Source organism: Schistocerca cancellata, chromosome 4, assembly GCF_023864275.1.
Source record: "Schistocerca cancellata isolate TAMUIC-IGC-003103 chromosome 4, iqSchCanc2.1, whole genome shotgun sequence".
Lineage (NCBI taxonomy): Eukaryota > Metazoa > Arthropoda > Insecta > Orthoptera > Acrididae > Schistocerca > Schistocerca cancellata.
This window is the reverse complement of record NC_064629.1, coordinates 583913235-583931301: the sequence shown is the minus strand read 5'-3', so window position 1 is coordinate 583931301 and position 18067 is coordinate 583913235. Positions and strand designations below refer to the sequence as shown.

The following is an 18067-nucleotide window of genomic DNA, read 5'->3' as shown; positions in this document are numbered from 1 at the left end:
TAATCTAGCCCGTCGATCGCGCACTTGTCCGTGATGTGTTGTGAGTGAGTTAGTGCGAGGGACTGAGTGTGCATCAAAGAGAAGCATCGGTTAACAGTGTTTATATACGTGCCGGCTAAAATGCCACACATCTACACTAATAAAGAATATGGAGATATGCTTCTGCTACTGTCGAAGAATACCGCCAGCGTTTTCCGAAGAGTCGAATTCCTGATCATAGAGTGTTTACCAGAGTTTTCAGCACATTGTGTGAAACAGGTGTTCTTCCAAGTTCCCATTTTTCTACTCAACGTGTAGTTCAAAGACCTTTCCAGGACGGCAACACTTTGTTGATATGGTGCAGCGTTGTCGTACTATCAACACACGGCGACACTCTGCACGTATGAATGTCCCATGAAGACGTGTACGGTGAGGTAAGTGACGCTGACAAAGTGTAGAGTATTATAACGCAGAGCCTGTCAACGAGTACCTCGAAAACGACGAAATTCGTCAAATGTTCACGTGCTACTGTCTTAAGCAACTACGGAAAGAAGGACAAGGACAGTGAAACTAACCCTAGGATCTAAATAGTTGGTCTCTTTACAAAACGTGGGGTTCTGAGGCTTGTCTGTGTCTCGGAGTGCACCGCTTGTGGTACATTGTTGAACATGGAGTTCCGCAGCAGATCACCTCTACGTGTTTACATGTTGACCCAACGATACCGTCAATTACGATTGCAGTGGTCACGAGACCATAGATGAATGGAAACCTGTCTGCTCTTCGGGTGAATCAGATTTTTGGTGGCCGATCGGTTCTAGGCGCTACAGTCTGGAACCACGCGACCGCTCCGGTCGCAGGTTCGAATCCTGCCTCGGGCATGGATGTGCGTGATGTCCTTAGGTTAGTTAGGTTTAAGTAGTTCTAAGTTCTAGGGGACTGATGACCTCAGATGTTGAGTCCCATAGTTCTCAGAGCCACTTGATCCATTTTTTTTTTTTTTTAGATTTCTGCTGCACTAGCTCGCTGGTCGTCTCCACAAACGGCATAATTGAGGTGAACGGCGGCTTGAAACGTGCAGCGCAGGCTAGTGGGAGCAGTATTATGCTGTGGGAGACGTTCTCCTCCGCTTTCATGCGACTTGTGGTAGTAATCGAAGACACACTGACAACTGCGAACCACCTGTATCCCTTCATGCCTGATGTTTTCCCCGATGGCGATGTTATCTTTCAGCATGACAATTGTCGTGTCTCTGGGCCAGAACCGCGCTACAGTGGTTTGAGCAGCTTTATAGTGAACTCATGTTGATGTCTCGGCGACCAAATTCACCTGATGTAAATCCTATGGAACGCGTTGTGTCGCTATCGTGCCCCATCAGCTCGTACGCAAATCAGCGGCCCGTTATTTACGCGGATTACACTACCTGTGTGTAGACACCTAATGCCACATACCTCCACAAACCTACCAACGAACTGTCAGATTCCTGATGCGCAGAATGAGTGATGTATTTCGTTCCAAAGACGAACAAAGAAGCTATTAAGCAGGTGGTCATAATGTTTTGGCTTTTCAGTATATACAGATTATGAACAACGGAGGGCTTGTAAAACTTCCTTAGGGAACGCTACTTCTGTTGCAGTCGATGATTTTCTGTGAATTACTAAAAACTGTGATCATTATGACAGGAAATCACGAATCCAGTCGCACATCTCAGGCGAGAGTGTAAACCAAAGTAGCTTAGTTGTAAGATGATACTTCAAGATGTAGTCCAGGACGATATCGAATAATCAATGAATTAGGGAAGGAATAAGGTCAAGTCTTCAAATGGACGATCCCCGCAGTTGCCTTAAGCGGTTTAGGGAAACATTGACATCTTAAATATGAATAGTGTGGCTAGAATTTGCCCCGCTTTCCTCACAAATACAAGTCCAGTGCCTTATGTACTGAGCCCCCTCTTTGGTTCGCTTAGTTGTACGTGGAATTAAGTAATATTCGAAACTAGGATGACGGTAAAGGTCAACCACAAGTTTCTCCATGCAGACATCAAAACTACACTCCTGAAATTGAAATAAGAACACCGTGAATTCATTGTCCCAGGAAGGGGAAACTTTATTGACACATTCCTGGGGTCAGATACATCACATGATCACACTGACAGAACCACGGGCACATAGACACAGGCAACAGAGCATGCACAATGTCGGCACTAGTACAGTGTATATCCACCTTTCGCAGCAATGCAGGCTGCTATTCTCCCATGGGGAGACGATCGTAGAGATGCTGGATGTAGTCCTGTGGAACGGCTTGCCATGCCATTTCCACCTGGCGCCTCAGTTGGACCAGCGTTCGTGCTGGACGTGCAGACCGCGTGAGACGACGCTTCATCCAGTCCCAAACATGCTCAATGGGGGACAGATCCGGAGATCTTGCTGGCCAGGGTAGTTGACTTACACCTTCTAGAGCACGTTGGGTGGCACGGGATACATGCGGACGTGCATTGTCCTGTTGGAACAGCAAGTTCCCTTGCCGGTCTAGGAATGGTAGAACGATGGGTTCGATGACGGTTTGGATGTACCGTGCACTATTCAGTGTCCCCTCGACGATCACCAGTGGTGTACGGCCAGTGTAGGAGATCGCTCCCCACACCATGATGCCGGGTGTTGGCCCTGTGTGCCTCGGTCGTATGCAGTCCTGATTGTGGCGCTCACCTGCACGGCGCCAAACACGCATACGACCATCATTGGCACCAAGGCAGAAGCGACTCTCATCGCTGAAGACGACACGTCTCCATTCGTCCCTCCATTCACGCCTGTCGCGACACCACTGGAGGCGGGCTGCACGATGTTGGGGCGTGAGCGGAAGACGGCCTAACGGTGTGCGGGACCGTAGCCCAGCTTCATGGAGACGGTTGCGAATGGTCCTCGCCGATACCCCAGGAGCAACAGTGTCCCTAATTTGCTGGGAAGTGGCGGTGCGGTCCCCTACGGCACTGCGTAGGATCCTACGGTCTTGGCGTGCATCCGTGCGTCGCTGCGGTCCGGTCCCAGGTCGACGGGCACGTGCACCTTCCGCCGACCACTGGCGACAACATCGATGTACTGTGGAGACCTCACGCCCCACGTGTTGAGCAATTCGGCGGTACGTCCACCCGGCCTCCCGCATGCCCACTATACGCCCTCGCTCAAAGTCCGTCAACTGCACATACGGTTCACGTCCACGCTGTCGCGGCATGCTACCAGTGTTAAAGACTGCGATGGAGCTCCGTATGCCACGGCAAACTGGCTGACACTGACGGCGGCGGTGCACAAATGCTGCGCAGCTAGCGCCATTCGACGGCCAACACCGCGGTTCCTGGTGTGTCCGCTGTGCCGTGCGTGTGATCATTGCTTGTACAGCCCTCTCGCAGTGTCCGGAGCAAGTGTGGTGGGTCTGACACACCGGTGTCAATGTGTTCTTTTTTCCATTTCCAGTAGTGTAGATCATAACCTGAATTGGAAATCTTACACCATAAAATTAATGAATTTATTTAGTTCAGCTACATTCAGAGTATACATGACTACAGTTGTAGGAGATAACAATGACTAAGTGAACCTATACCACATAATTAAATTAACTGAAGTATATGAACTACTTGAGAAAAAAATCGACTTACAGAGGTCAAATTTTCATAGCGCATATGAAAGTCATAAGAATTACTACGTAGGGACTTCAGAATGTAAGTTACACATGTCGTCCCACACTAAGACTATTGCACAAAAAAGAGCATTTTCAGAAGAGAGCACATGTTCTGAATTTCCTGCAAACACCGTTTTGTTACGAAACGGATAACAGGTGCATTAAAGTGTGGGAGTGAAATGGTGCGTGCAACATCAAATACGTAAATAAACGTGTATTTTCCACAAATAACCACCTACCTTTATATAATTTCCACCACTGTAAATACAAGGTTTAACAGTTATAAGTTTAGGTATTTTTATAAGTAGTAATTTAATATGAACGTACATCAATGTGTTGGTTGTTTTTTCTCTTCTCCAAACAGTCTTCCCTCAAAAAGATACAAACTTCACGACCTGAACGTTTTCTGCGTGGTCGTAACTGTATTTGACGAATAGCAAAACGTACATACAGCTTCGTTAATACCAAATTTAGTCATATATGATGAAGTGATATTGCAAAGGCGCTTTTGTCAGACATGTTCCAGATGTATATTCTACATATACATTATTCTGTTTATGAATATATACATTCTTTTAATTTTATTTATCTTTCAATCTTGTGACATTTTGTGTTTTCTTTTTTACTTTTTGCTGTTTTTTTTTTGTTTTTGTGAGATTCTCAGATTTTATTATTTTATATTTGAAATTGTTTGTACATTGTTGTTGTAAGTCTGTACATTAACGAAGAAGTGCGGAACTGTCTCGGTCAAATAAAATGCTGCGTGCACTTTGATTTTGTGCACAAAGCATCGTAACGTACGTTGAAAACGTTAGAACTTTTATTTGAAGTGTCTCTTTGTATATGTTACCGTTTCAACGGCATTCGTTCAGGATTTTTTTTTTTTTTTTTTTTGTAAGAAGAGGGTGTTTCGTGCTCTTAAATACGTTCCAAATACGTATCTCTTATCTTGGTCTACACTACGCCATATTCAACGCCGACCAAAATCGAATTGTACTCCTTGTGTAGGTTTACTTGTTAGCGGTGCAGTTACGACCACGCAGAAAACATCAGGCAGTAAAGTTTGTATCGTTTTTGAGAGAAGTATGTTTGAAGAAGACAAAAACAACCAACACACTGACGTGTGTTCGTATTAAAGTATTACTTATAAAAATACCTAAACTTATACCCGATACACCTTGTATTGACAGCAATGGAAATTGTATAAATGTACGTGGTTATTTGTGGAAAAACCATGTTTATTTACGTATTTCATGTTGCACGCATGTTTCCTGTACAGTTAACAAAAGAAAAAAAAGAAAGAATATACTCTCACTTCAATATTAGAATTAGGCCGTGTACTTGAAAACTGAAAATAGGCAGCTTTCCTGTAAGAAGGGGCGGAATTACATAACGCGCACAGTGGTGAATGTCAACAGTTCCCTATAGTTACACTTTGGAGGTGTGTCTGATAATGTCGTACGGCAGTTATTGTGATAATCCCACGCGAAAAGCCTCTATCGGATGAAGAGCAAACAGGTATTAAGGCGTACAAGGAAATGGGCCTGTCTAATCGCCAGATTGCTAAGAAATTAAAGCATTCCACTTGTGTTGTTGACAATTGTATCAGAATGCGTGCACAGTATGGCAAAAACGGCAAATACATTAGAGCATGAGAACTGTCAGCATCTCATACTCTTTTGATTCCGTGTAAAGCAAAAGTCAACCTCTTATGTTCCTCTCAAATCGTTGCTGATTTACAGGTACGTCAGTTCCAGAGGCGTTAGACAAATCCTGGCTCAAGACACTGATCTGGCAGTGAAGAAACGGTTCCATAAGCCACCTTTAAATAATGGGCATAAGAAGGCTCGACTGAAGTTTGCGGAAGAACATATCTCGTGGACTGTGAACTAGAAAAAAGTAATTTTCAGTGATGAGAAGAAATTTAATTTAGATGGGTCAGATGGTTTTCAGTATTCCTGGCATGATCTGCATACAGAAGAACACGTTCCGATGAGTAGAAACTTTGGTGGTGGCAGGATTATGATCTGGGCAGCATTTTGTCCTAAACGCACGTCTAACATAACACGGTTTTGCACCTTAAAATGAAGTCCTATCATTACGCAGGAATGCTGGAAATTGAATTGGTTCGTACTGCATATATGAGGAATTTCACAATGATAATTTACTATTCCAACACAATAACTCTGGGATTCACAAGTCTTCCAAGAAAAGGTCGTGGTTTCGAGATAAAGGAATTCCACTTATGAGATGGCCTTCGAGAGGTCTGGATTTAAATCCATTGGAGAATTTATGGGGCATCCTAGCACAACGTGTTTATCACAATGGCTGTGGCTGTGGCCGAACTGGATCTCACTCTCGGAAGAAGAAATCACCGCCCTTATACAATCAGTGCTTAAGAGGATTTTCGCTATTATTATGATCAATGGAGGTTCGACTAAATATTAGGTCACTAAATGGCTCTGAGCACTATGGGACTTAACTTCTGAGGTCACCAGTCCCCTAGAACTTAGAAGTACCTAAACCTAACTAACCTAAGGACATCACACACACCCATGCCCAAGGCAGGATTCGAACCTGCGACCGTAGCGGTCGCGCGGTTCCGGACTGTAGCGCCTAGAAACACTCGGCCACTCTGGCCGGCTATTAGGTCACAGTTGCGATCTTTTTACTGTATACGTTTGGTTATTCTGACAATAATTCATAAGTGCGTTTATATCAGTTTGCACCCCTAAGGTTGTCTTGTTTCCCTCAATTTCTTAAGTACCAGTGCTAATGGTAATATGAGGATATACGAGGGTTATTCGGAAAGTAAGGACGATCGGTCGCGATATGGAAACCACAATGAAAATCCGATGAAGTTTTGCACATGTGTGTTGGGCAGTGTCTCTAGTATGCCAGTCGACCGCGTTACGTCGCTATTTTTAGTTCTGAGCACACAGGGAGCACATAAAGATACCTAGAACAATAGTGTCTCCCGCCAAGTACGAAGGCCTGGTGAGGAATTTCGCATGAAGCTATTACATTACTGTCGTGCGTTTTCTTCTTCGAGACACTTCTCAGCTGCATTCTGCAGGGGTAATGAAGATGCTCCTGCATCATTTTCATTTGGAAATGTTTGATTACCCACAATACAGCACGTAATTGTCTCCATCTGTGTTTCATCTCTGCTCACATGAACCGCTATGAAGACAACATTTTGGCACAGACAAATAGCTGTAGGCCAGCGTAGAGAATTGGCGGAAAGCACTGGCGGCTGCGTTCTATAACAAGGTTATTGGAAAGTTGGTAAAACGCTAGGACAAAAGTCTAAGTCGGATAGGCGACTATGGAGATAAGTAGCTGGAAGTTGTAGCTAACTGTTGCAAATAAAACAGTTTTGATTTTCAATGTTGTTTCCATTTCGCGACCTATCGTTCCGTACTGTCCGAATAGCCCTCGTATAGAAACATCTCTCTCTCTCTCTCTCTCTCTCTCTCTCTCTCTCTCTCTCTCTCTCTCTCTCTCTCTCTGTGTGTGTGTGTGTGTGTGTGTGTGTGTGTGTGTGTGTGTGTGTGTGTATACTGGTATTTACTTTCATTATCACAGAAAAGCATGAAGAACTGTAAACTGTGGCATGAAGAACTGTCAACTGTGTGTAATAAAATTACATGGACTAGGTAGAAGAGGGTACTCACATGTGTGTGAGGTCTGGTGACAAGCCGGTGGGCACGGCGGACAGCCCGACGCCAGCGCAGCGCAGCGCGGACCCGAGGCACCAGCAGGCGGCTCGTGCGCCTGTCACCTCTGCAACACACCACACATCCAGCTCTCGCTCAGCATACGCCGCAGGCGCGCGCTCTGCATATGCTTACCGCAAGATTCCTCCTTTTCCTCTTCCTCGTCCTCGCCTTCCGCCGCCAGGACAACCGCTGCACCACTCGCGTTGCCCACCATCTCGTTCACGAACGAGTAGCCGTTTAAGTCAGCTACGAAACACAACGTTACCATTAGCATTAATTTTCGTATCGTTTCGCACACAAAATACACTCCTGGAAATGGAAAAAAGAACACATTGACACCGGTGTGTCAGACCCACCATACTTGCTCCGGACACTGCGAGAGGGCTGTACAAGCAATGATCACACGCACGGCACAGCGGACACACCAGGAACCGTGGTGTTGGCCGTCGAATGGCGCTAGCTGCGCAGCATTTGTGCACCGCCGCCGTCAGTGTCAGCCAGTTTGCCGTGGCATACGGAGCTCCATCGCAGTCTTTAACACTGGTAGCATGCCGCGACAGCGTGGACGTGAACCGTATGTACTTTGAGCGAGGGCGTATAGTGGGCATACGGGAGGCCGGGTGGACGTACCGCCGAATTGCTCAACACGTGGGGCGTGAGGTCTCCACAGTACATCGATGTTGTCGCCAGTGGTCGGCGGAAGGTGCACGTGCCCGTCGACCTGGGACCGGACCGCAGCGACGCACGGATGCACGCCAAGACCGTAGGATCCTACGCAGTGCGTAGGGGACCGCACCGCCACTTCCCAGCAAATTAGGGACACTGTTGCTCCTGGGGTATCGGCGAGGACCATTCGCAACCGTCTCCATGAAGCTGGGCTACGGTCCCGCACACCGTTAGGCCGTCTTTCGCTCACGCCCCAACATCGTGCAGCCCGCCTCCAGTGGTGTCGCGACAGGCGTGAATGGAGGGACGAATGGAGACGTGTCTTCAGCGATGAGAGTCGCTTCTGCCTTGGTGCCAATGATGGTCGTATGCGTGTTTGGCGCCGTGCAGGTGAGCGCCACAATCAGGACTGCATACGACCGAGGCACACAGGGCCAACACCCGGCATCATGGTGTGGGGAGCGATCTCCTACACTGGCCGTACACCACTGGTGATCGTCGAGGGGACACTGAATAGTGCACGGTACATCCAAACCGTCATCGAACCCACCGTTCTACCATTCCTAGACCGGCAAGGGAACTTGCTGTTCCAACAGGACAATGCACGTCCGCATGTATCCCGTGCCACCCAACGTGCTCTAGAAGGTGTAAGTCAACTACCCTGGCCAGCAAGATCTCCGGATCTGTCCCCCATTGAGCATGTTTGGGACTGGATGAAGCGTCGTCTCACGCGGTCTGCACGTCCAGCACGAACGCTGGTCCAACTGAGGCGCCAGGTGGAAATGGCATGGCAAGCCGTTCCACAGGACTACATCCAGCATATCTACGATCGTCTCCATGGGAGAATAGCAGCCTGCATTGCTGCGAAAGGTGGATATACACTGTACTAGTGCCGACATTGTGCATGCTCTGTTGCCTGTGTCTATGTGCCTGTGGTTCTGTCAGTGTGATCATGTGATGTATCTGACCCCAGGAATGTGTCAATAAAGTTTCCCCTTCCGGGGCAATGAATTCACGGTGTTCTTATTTCAATTTCCAGGAGTGTATTTGTCAGACGAGGACCAAGTGAAAATAAATATACAAAATCTGAGCATAATATCCCAAAACCCGCATGTAATGCTGGTTTCACCACTAGATGTCACTAGAGGCGGACCTCTCAGTATAAAAGGAGGCGTTTACTATTGTGTTATCAGTAGAGGAACAGTAACAGCGGAATGAATCGGTCGAGTTAGCTGAGTGACTTCGAACGTCGACTAGTCATTAGGCATCTCTTCAGTAACAGACCAATCAAGGACAGTGCATCGCTTCTACAGCTACTCAAGTCAATTGTTGTTGATGCGACCGCAAGTGTAAATGTGAAGGAACAACGATAGCTAAACCAAGAGTAGATGGAGAGGGACCGTCGAGCACTGCAGGTGGTGATTGTACAAAATCGAGTGAAATCAACAGGAGTGTATTTGTGTAATACGGGTTACAATAAACTAAAGCTTCAATAATGCTTACATCATTTAAAGCATAGTCTAACTAATTTTTTGTGCCGTGTTGTTAGTGAGCCGTGGGTAGGCCACATCATGGTGGAATCTATAAACTATCCGAAGTAATGGTTGGAGGCCGCTAGCCCTGAAGCATATCGATTTCATGTACAGACATGAGTCAATGTCGACCCCCTCCCACCCCCACTCCTCCCTCCACCACGCCACACCAGAGCAAAAGTTGTGGTTGCACTGCTCTCTAAACGGCTGTGATCACGTTCAGTGGGGTTGCTGACTTACCATGTCCTTATAGAAGGGGAGAATCGTCCGGGGTGTCAGCAGTGTCAAACTTTGTCAAGAATGTCGTCCCTTGCTCTCCGCATTGCAAACTGTCGTTTTCAACAGTGAAATGTGTGGGAACCAACCCCTATGTAGTGGTGGAGGGGTGGCCACATTGACGTCCTTTATGGCACACCCTGAGGCCTTTCCGTGTCGATTCTGAGCTGTGGTGTGTCTGAAATATTTTCTTCGGCCCCCAATAAGTTAACGGCATTATTTCAACGCTAGACTTTGCTGTTGTGACTTCCATTGCAGAGGCGTCAAAAGAAGGGATGAAATGTGGGTAACAGGGCGGGGGGGGGGGGGTCGCATTGTGTGACACGTTCACGATGGATTGGACAGCATTGTGGTGAAATTTGGTGCCAACGTGATTTCATTAAGCCCACCTTAAGCCTCACACTATCTTGTGACCTCTGGCCTTTATTTCGCATGTGCGACAACGTGCTGTTTGAAGTTTCGTCAAGCCGGAGAGCACCGTTGCCGGGCGCCACGCTTTGGCACCGTTACAGAGGAAGATTGTAGTCACCTTTGAGCCAAATTTCAAATTTCTAAGTCGCAATGGAAGACAATTACCGTGGTTCGAAAAATATCCCTTTGCTTCTGTTCCGTAGTGCAGTTCATTATTCTTCATATCATATGCTGCCTGAGCAATGGTCGTAATCCTGCTGCCTACACAATTATACCAGACAAAATGCGGAAAAAAGAAAAAGGATGAGTACACTCTACATCTCAGCTTTTCGATTACATTGCGCGGCGTTTCCCATTATACCACGAACACATAGAGTACACGAACAGTTCAAGTGGAAAGAAACACTTTCTGTAGCAACTTTCGCTTCTTAGGCTGTTGCCAGTTCGTGCAGAAGGCCATTATGTTATTTTTATTTCAGTGATTATCAAATGCAGTTGACGATACGCACTGGGTAACCGAGGTAGCTGGTGAATGGCGATACTGTAGAACAAGAAAGAGAATGTACTGAAGAGTCTAGTGCATCTCCACGGGGTCAGAATTCTCATCTGTTATGACACATTCTCCTTTACGGCAAAATCATGAGGCAGCCACAGTTGTAGTTCAGTGTCTCTGTTGGATTGATTCTACCTTACTAAGCATAACGACTAGTTTTGATTCGCACTTCGGGCAACCATTTTTAACAACCACGAACAGACTCTCTTCACCTGTTGTAACCAACGTGAAAAACGTAGGTTTTCACCGTGTCTCCAAATCCACGTTAAATAGAATACCCTTACGCTGTCGATTGGAGGAGAGTCGATTTAGGTTGCGCCATACCAGCTGCAGATGTTGTGGCGTGTAGAAACTATGTCACCAGTTACCACGCCTGCATTAGAAATTTTATTTTATTTAATAAGACAACTGTAATGAAAGGTGAAAGGACGTTTACGTCTTATTGTATTTGAATTTCGAGGCTAGAAAACAACAGGGATAGGTGACAGGTTCAAATCCCAGTAAGGGAAAATTTTTTATCGCGTCATTTCAGTTTCAAACATCTCCTTATTGGTGAAACAAAGTTGGTACCTAACGCTGGATAGTGCTTCGTTAAAAATGCACTTAGTTGTTGGATTCAAATCCCTGTCCAACACGGTACTTAACTTCATGTCATTTCAAGCTTAAATGTAACGCACTTTGCTACTGGTGAATGGAACCATATTTAAAATCTCTCGTGGTTACATAGCACGTCAGTGGTTGATGGTAGAAGTCTCAGTCCAATCCTAAAATTTTCGTTACGTAATTTCAAATAGAGACTTTCTAACTCATACCGGCCAAAAGTAAGATACTTCCTATCTCTTTATGCCTATTTAATCATGACGATCGATGATATGTTCGACAATCTGTCAAGCAGAAAAACTTTGCTTACTTAGCATTGGCTACTTGTGGTGGATTTGAACCGACTCCAGCATAAGTCGTATAAAGTTCAAAAATGTGCACAACTAGGTGCTCAATGATACGTTAGATGTTTAATGCCTTGTGTAATAAATAAGAAGAATAGTGAAACATGGAATGGGGGCGAACCGTAAAAGAAGAGAATCGAAGCGTTTGGGATGTGGTGCTATGGAAGAAAGTTGGATATTAGGTGGACTGACAAGATAAAGAACGGAGAGATTATCTGCAGAACAGGCAAGGAGCGAAACATCTGGAAAACACTGGCAAGAAGGAGGGGAAGGTTGATAGCACATGTGTGAAGACATCAAGAGATAGCTCCCATGGTACTAGAGGAAACTGTAGAGGAAGATATAAATTTGAATATATATAATTGAGGAGTGTTGTACGTGGTCTCGCGGTAGCGTTCTCGCTTCCCGAGCACGGGGTCCCGGGTTCGATTCCCGGCGGGTCAGGGATTTTTCCTGCCTCGAGATGATTGGGTGTTGTTGTGTCGTCTTCATCATCATCATTCATCCCCATTACGGTCGGAGGAAGGCAACGGCAAACCACCTCCATTAGGACCTTGCCTAGTAAGGCGGTGCGGGTCTCCCGCATCGTTCCCCTACGCTCTATAAAAGAAGCATGGGACTTCATTTCCATTTTTCATAATTGAGGATGCAGGATGCACATGCTACTCTGAGATGAGGAGGTTAGCACAAGAGTGGAATTCGTGTCGGACTGCAGCAGACCAGCCAGAAGAATTATGACTCCAAAAATTTTTCTTTCAACATATTTCCTTAGATAATAATTTGACGCTAAATTTTCCTAACATATTTTTTACCTTTAAATGGGTTCTAAGAAGAACATGCTGTAACGAATTAGTGTCAGTCTGTAGGTAATGATAGTAATGAAAATCTGCGATAACTATCTGCCTTTAAATCATAACGCTACGATAAAAATAATCACAGGTCTTAAATTTCTGACACCTATATAACATAAACTGGAAATAATAATAAAACAGTTTCTTTGTTAGGCAGTTATATACAGAAAATTGTTATAGTAATTACGATGGATATCCGTGAAAACTGTCAGTTTTAGTCTACAACTGCATCTTCATCAACATTCCGCAAGCTATCTGACGGTGTGTGGCGGAGGACATTTCTTGTACCACTAACTGATCCTTCCTTCCCTGTTCCACCCGCGAATGGTGTGTGGAAAGAATGATTGTCGGTATACGTCTGTGTTATCTCCAATTTCTCGAATTTTCTCACTGTGGTCATTTCGCGATACATATGTAGTAGAAAGCAATATGTTGTCCGACTCGTTCCGGAAAGTACTTTCTCGAAATTTCAACAGTAAACCTCTCCGTAATGTACAACGGCTCTCTTATAGCGTCTAGAGTTTGTTGCGCATCTCTGTACCGCCCACGCACCGATTAAATAATTCTGGAAGGAAATGCAACACACTTCGTTGAATTTTCTCCTACTCATCCGTCCAGACTGATGAACAATACTCAAGAACCGAACGAACAAGTACCTTGCGAGCCACTTCCCTCGTGGATGAGTTTATTACCTTACGATTCTTGTCATGACTCTGTCTGGCATCTTTTTTACCTACTACTTGTTTTATGTAGTCATTCTACTTAAGATCGCTCCGAATATATACTCCTAGATGTTTTACGATAGTTATTGTTTCCAGCAACTTGTTATCATTAGCTTAGTTATACAGTACGAGATTTCTCTTCTTATGCATTGGCAATATGTTATATTTATTTGCCTTCAGGCCCAAATGATAGTCCCTGCAACATTTCACAACTTTCCGTAGGTCCTTCTGCATACTGTTACTGTCTTCTGGCGTTGCTACCTTCTGATAAACAACAGCATCATTTATGAACAACTTTAAACAGTTTCCGACAGATTCTACTAGACATTATATGACCATTGAAAACATTAACGGTCCTGTCACGTTTCCTTGGGGTACTCCCGAAATTTTCTTTAAATCTGTCGGTTTTGTTCTGTTAAAAGAGAGATATTGAGTTCTAGTTGCAAGGAAGTCTTTAATCCAGTCGTAAATATGGTCCGATACTCGGTAAGTGCGAATTTTTTCTCTAAATGGCATTTCGGGACGTGTCAAACGCCATGGCATCAATCTGATCGCCAACGTCTTCAGTGCTGTGGATCTCATGGAAGAACAGAGCGAGCTGAGTTTCGCAGAATCGCTGTTTGCGGAATCCGTGTTGATTTTTAAGGAGCAGATTTTTGTTCTGCAAAAAAGTTACAATACGTGAGCATAAAATATGTTCCATAACTCTACAAAGATTGTAGTCAAAGATATAGGCCTATAATTATATGCGTGCGTCCTTCGACCCTTCTTGAAAACAGGAATGACCTGCGTTTCTTTCCAGTTGCTACGTACCCTTCCGTTGCTCCAACGACCTACGACAAACTGCTGTTAGAAGAGGAACAATTTATTTCACATAATTTTTGTAGAATCCTGTATGTATTTCGTCTGGTCCTTGTGCCTTTCCACTACAAAGCGAATGCCGTTGTTTTTCTATCCCGCGATCAGTTATCTCAATATCTGCAATTTCGAAGTGCTTACGATGACTCAGAGGAGGGACAGTATTACGATCTTTTGTGGTGGAACAGTTTCAGAAGACCGAATTGAAAATTTCGGCATCCTCTCTGTCATTTTCTTTTTAGGTGCCATTGTGGTCACTTAGTGACTGAATAGATGATATCGAACCGCTTACGGATTTTAAGCAAGACCAAAGCCTTTACTCATATCAGTTGATAAAATTTTACTTTTGAAGTCATTGAACGCTCCTCTCATTGCTCTCTTTACACTAATTTTCACTTCATGCAGCCTTTGTTTGTCAGTTAGGTTTTGACTTGTGATTGAGTCTGTGATATAGCAATTTTCTAACACAATTATTAAACCACGCTGTGTCTTTCCCATCTCCCAAGACATAGCTTGGAACATATTTGTTTGACACATATTGAATGATGCTATTGATTTTTTTCCATTTGTGCTGCAAATCTTAATCCTCAGCCCAAATATTTGATGTTGAACACTTAGTTAATCTGCAATTTGTATCCTACTACTCTTGCTAAGCAATGATATTTTCCTACCTTTCTTAACATCCTCTGTAATAGCCGTAGTCATATATGTTATCACAGCCTTATGGCCGCTGATACACTCCTCTACATTAACTAATTCGTGAAGTTGAGGTCTATTTGTTACTAGGAGGTCTAAGCAGTTACCTGCCCGAGTAGGTTCTTTAACTATGTGCGTGAAGTAATTTTCGGACAAGACATTCAGAATAATGTTAGAGCAATCCACATCTCTGGCACCCGTTTTGATAGTATGACTCCAAAATCTCTATTTGGCAAGTTAAAATCACCACCTATTGCACAGCATGATCAGGAAGCCTATTCATGAAATTCTGCAAATTCTCTCTGAAGCACTACAGCCACTGACGCAAGTGGTCTATATCAACGCCCTATTCCCATTTTTGTCCCACCATTGAAACTTAACTTCACCCAGATTAACTCAATTCCGAATCCTTGATGACCTCGCTAGATAGTATCGAAGTCTTCACGGCAATAAATACGTAGCAACCATTAGCGATTAATCTATCCGTACGATACATATTCCAATCTGAATTTGGGATTTCGTTGCTATTCACTTCCGGTTTCAACCCTCTTTGTGTTCTTAATACCATCTCGTCTTTATAACCTTCAACAAACGATACTACTTCTGGGGCCTTAACCATGGTTGCTCTTACAGTTTACTGGTATCGTATTAACCTTTTTCCACGGGGAGGAGCATTTTCTGAGAATAGTGTGGATGATGTATCTTCTATTTCGGCAGGCTATTCATCACTAACCAGAAGGGTGGGATCGCGGGGGCCGGTGGGAGGGGGAAGGTCCCTCTAACGTAAAAGAACAATTTTACGCACTGTAGATTCTTCCATTAACCCGTATTATAATCTCAGACTTTCCCCTTGGACATGCTTCAAGGCCACCATAATCTGCGTGATTGCCCCATACAACAGCAAGTGTCAACCAGGTACTAACTCCAAACACTGCTTGTACATCACAGGTAAAGTTCAGATGGAGTCTACGAAAAACATTTGGAACTCCAATCAATTGCTGTTTATTAAACTGCCCAGCCAAGTCAATATCAATCGCCTTCAAACTGCGATACACAGGTACGCTGCGCTGCCAGCGACGACGGTAACCACATCGCAGAGGCATTGCTGTGGCAATTATTTTACAATTGCCATTGCCGACTTTCGCCCATATAAAGAGGTACTCATCAGCATTTAACTTCTTCTTCCTTCTCGTGGTCAAAACAAATGGCATGCTTGGAACAAGAGTACCATAAGGCTGTTTGGCCAAGAGTCCTGTAGTCTCAGCTATACTCCATGTCTTCCAAGCCAAAATGTTAGCATCTGGAAATGCTTCAAGGCTACCATAGTCTGCATGATTGACCCATACAACAGCAAGTGACAACCAGGTACTACCTCCAAACACTGCTTGTACATCACAGGTAAAGTTCAGATGGAGTCCACGAAAAACATTTGGACCTCCAATCAATTGCTGTTTATGAAACTGCCCAGCCAATTCAATATCAATCGCCTTCAAACTGCGATACACAGGTACACTGCGCCGCCAGCGACGACGGTAACCACGTCGCAGAGGCATTGCTATGGCACGTTTCGTGGACCTCCGGAATTGACCCCTTTAGACTTTTTTGTAGGGCAGAATGGTGAGTTTTGCTTACGAAACCGCTGTACTGTCAAAAGAAGACCATGTTAAACAGATTGTGGGCGCAGAGGAAGTTATTCATTGTAGACCAAGTATTTTTGGTGTAGTGCATGCGAACTTATTGCACGAGTAAAAGTTGTGTAACGAAGATGGTCTCCATTTTTCAAATAGTCTTTCTATTAATTTACGTAAGAAATAGCAAAATTCACGCCAGAGTTAGAAGCGAAATTCTACACTCCTGGAAATTGAAATAAGAACACCGTGAATTCATTGTCCCAGGAAGGGGAAACTTTATTGACACATTCCTGGCGTCAGATACATCACATGATCACACTGACAGAACCACAGGCACATAGACACAGGCAACAGAGCATGCACAATGTCGGCACTAGTACAGTGTATATCCACCTATCGCAGCAATGCAGGCTGCTATTCTCCCATGGAGACGATCGTAGAGATGCTGGATGTAGTCCTGTGGAACGGCTTGCCATGCCATTTCCACCTGGCGCCTCAGTTGGACCAGCGTTCGTGCTGGACGTGCAGACCGCGTGAGACGACGCTTCATCCAGTCCCAAACATGCTCAATGGGGGACAGATCCGGAGATCTTGCTGGCCAGGGTAGTTGACTTACATCTTCTAGAGCACGTTGGGTGGCACGGGGTACATGCGGACGTGCATTGTCCTGTTGGAACAGCAAGTTCCCTTGCCGGTCTAGGAATGGTAGAACGATGGGTTCGATGACGGTTTGGATGTACCGTGCACTATTCAGTGTCCCCTCGACGATCACCAGTGGTGTACGGCCAGTGTAGGAGATCGCTCCCCACACCATGATGCCGGGTGTTGGCCCTGTGTGCCTCGGTCGTATGCAGTCCTGATTGTGGCGCTCACCTGCACGGCGCCAAACACGCATACGACCATCATTGGCACCAAGGCAGAAGCGACTCTCATCGCTGAAGACGACACGTCTCCATTCGTCCCTCCATTCACGCCTGTCGTGACACCACTGGAGGCGGGCTGCACAATGTTGGGGCGTGAGCGGAAGACGGCCTAACGGTGTGCGGGACCGTAGCCCAGCTTCATGGAGACGGTTGCGAATGGTCCTCGCCGATACCCCAGGAGCAACAGTGTCCCTAATTTGCTGGGAAGTGGCGGTGCGGTCCCCTACGGCACTGCGTAGGATCCTACGGTCTTGGTGTGCATCCGTGCGTCGCTGCGGTCCGGTCCCAGGTCGACGGCCACGTGCACCTTCCGCCGACCACTGGCGACAACATCGATGTACTGTGGAGACCTCACGCCCCACGTGTTGAGCAATTCGGCGGTACGTCCACCCGGCCTCCCGCATGCCCACTATACGCCCTCGCTCAAAGTCCGTCAACTGCACATACGGTTCACGTCCACGCTGTCGCGACATGCTACCAGTGTTAAAGACTGCGATGGAGCTCCGTATGCCACGGTAAACTGGCTGACACTGACGGCGGCGGTGCACAAATGCTGCGCAGTTAGCTCCATTCGACGGCCAACACCGCGGTTCCTGGTGTGTCCGCTGTGCCGTGCGTGTGATCACTGCTTGTA

The 18067-nt window shown here is 45.6% G+C and overlaps 1 protein-coding gene across 1 annotated transcript in view; it reads right to left on the bottom strand.

The window, feature by feature from the left end:
* LOC126183839 (relaxin receptor 1-like) overlaps positions 1-18067 on the bottom strand; it is an 847723-nt gene that overhangs the window by 438367 nt on the left and 391289 nt on the right. Inside the window, exons 2-3 of the mRNA XM_049926099.1 lie at positions 7503-7616; positions 7326-7434 (exon numbers count right to left, since the gene is read on the bottom strand). Coding sequence (XP_049782056.1) covers positions 7326-7434; positions 7503-7616 — 223 coding nt within the window. The remainder of the gene's footprint in view (positions 1-7325; positions 7435-7502; positions 7617-18067) is intronic.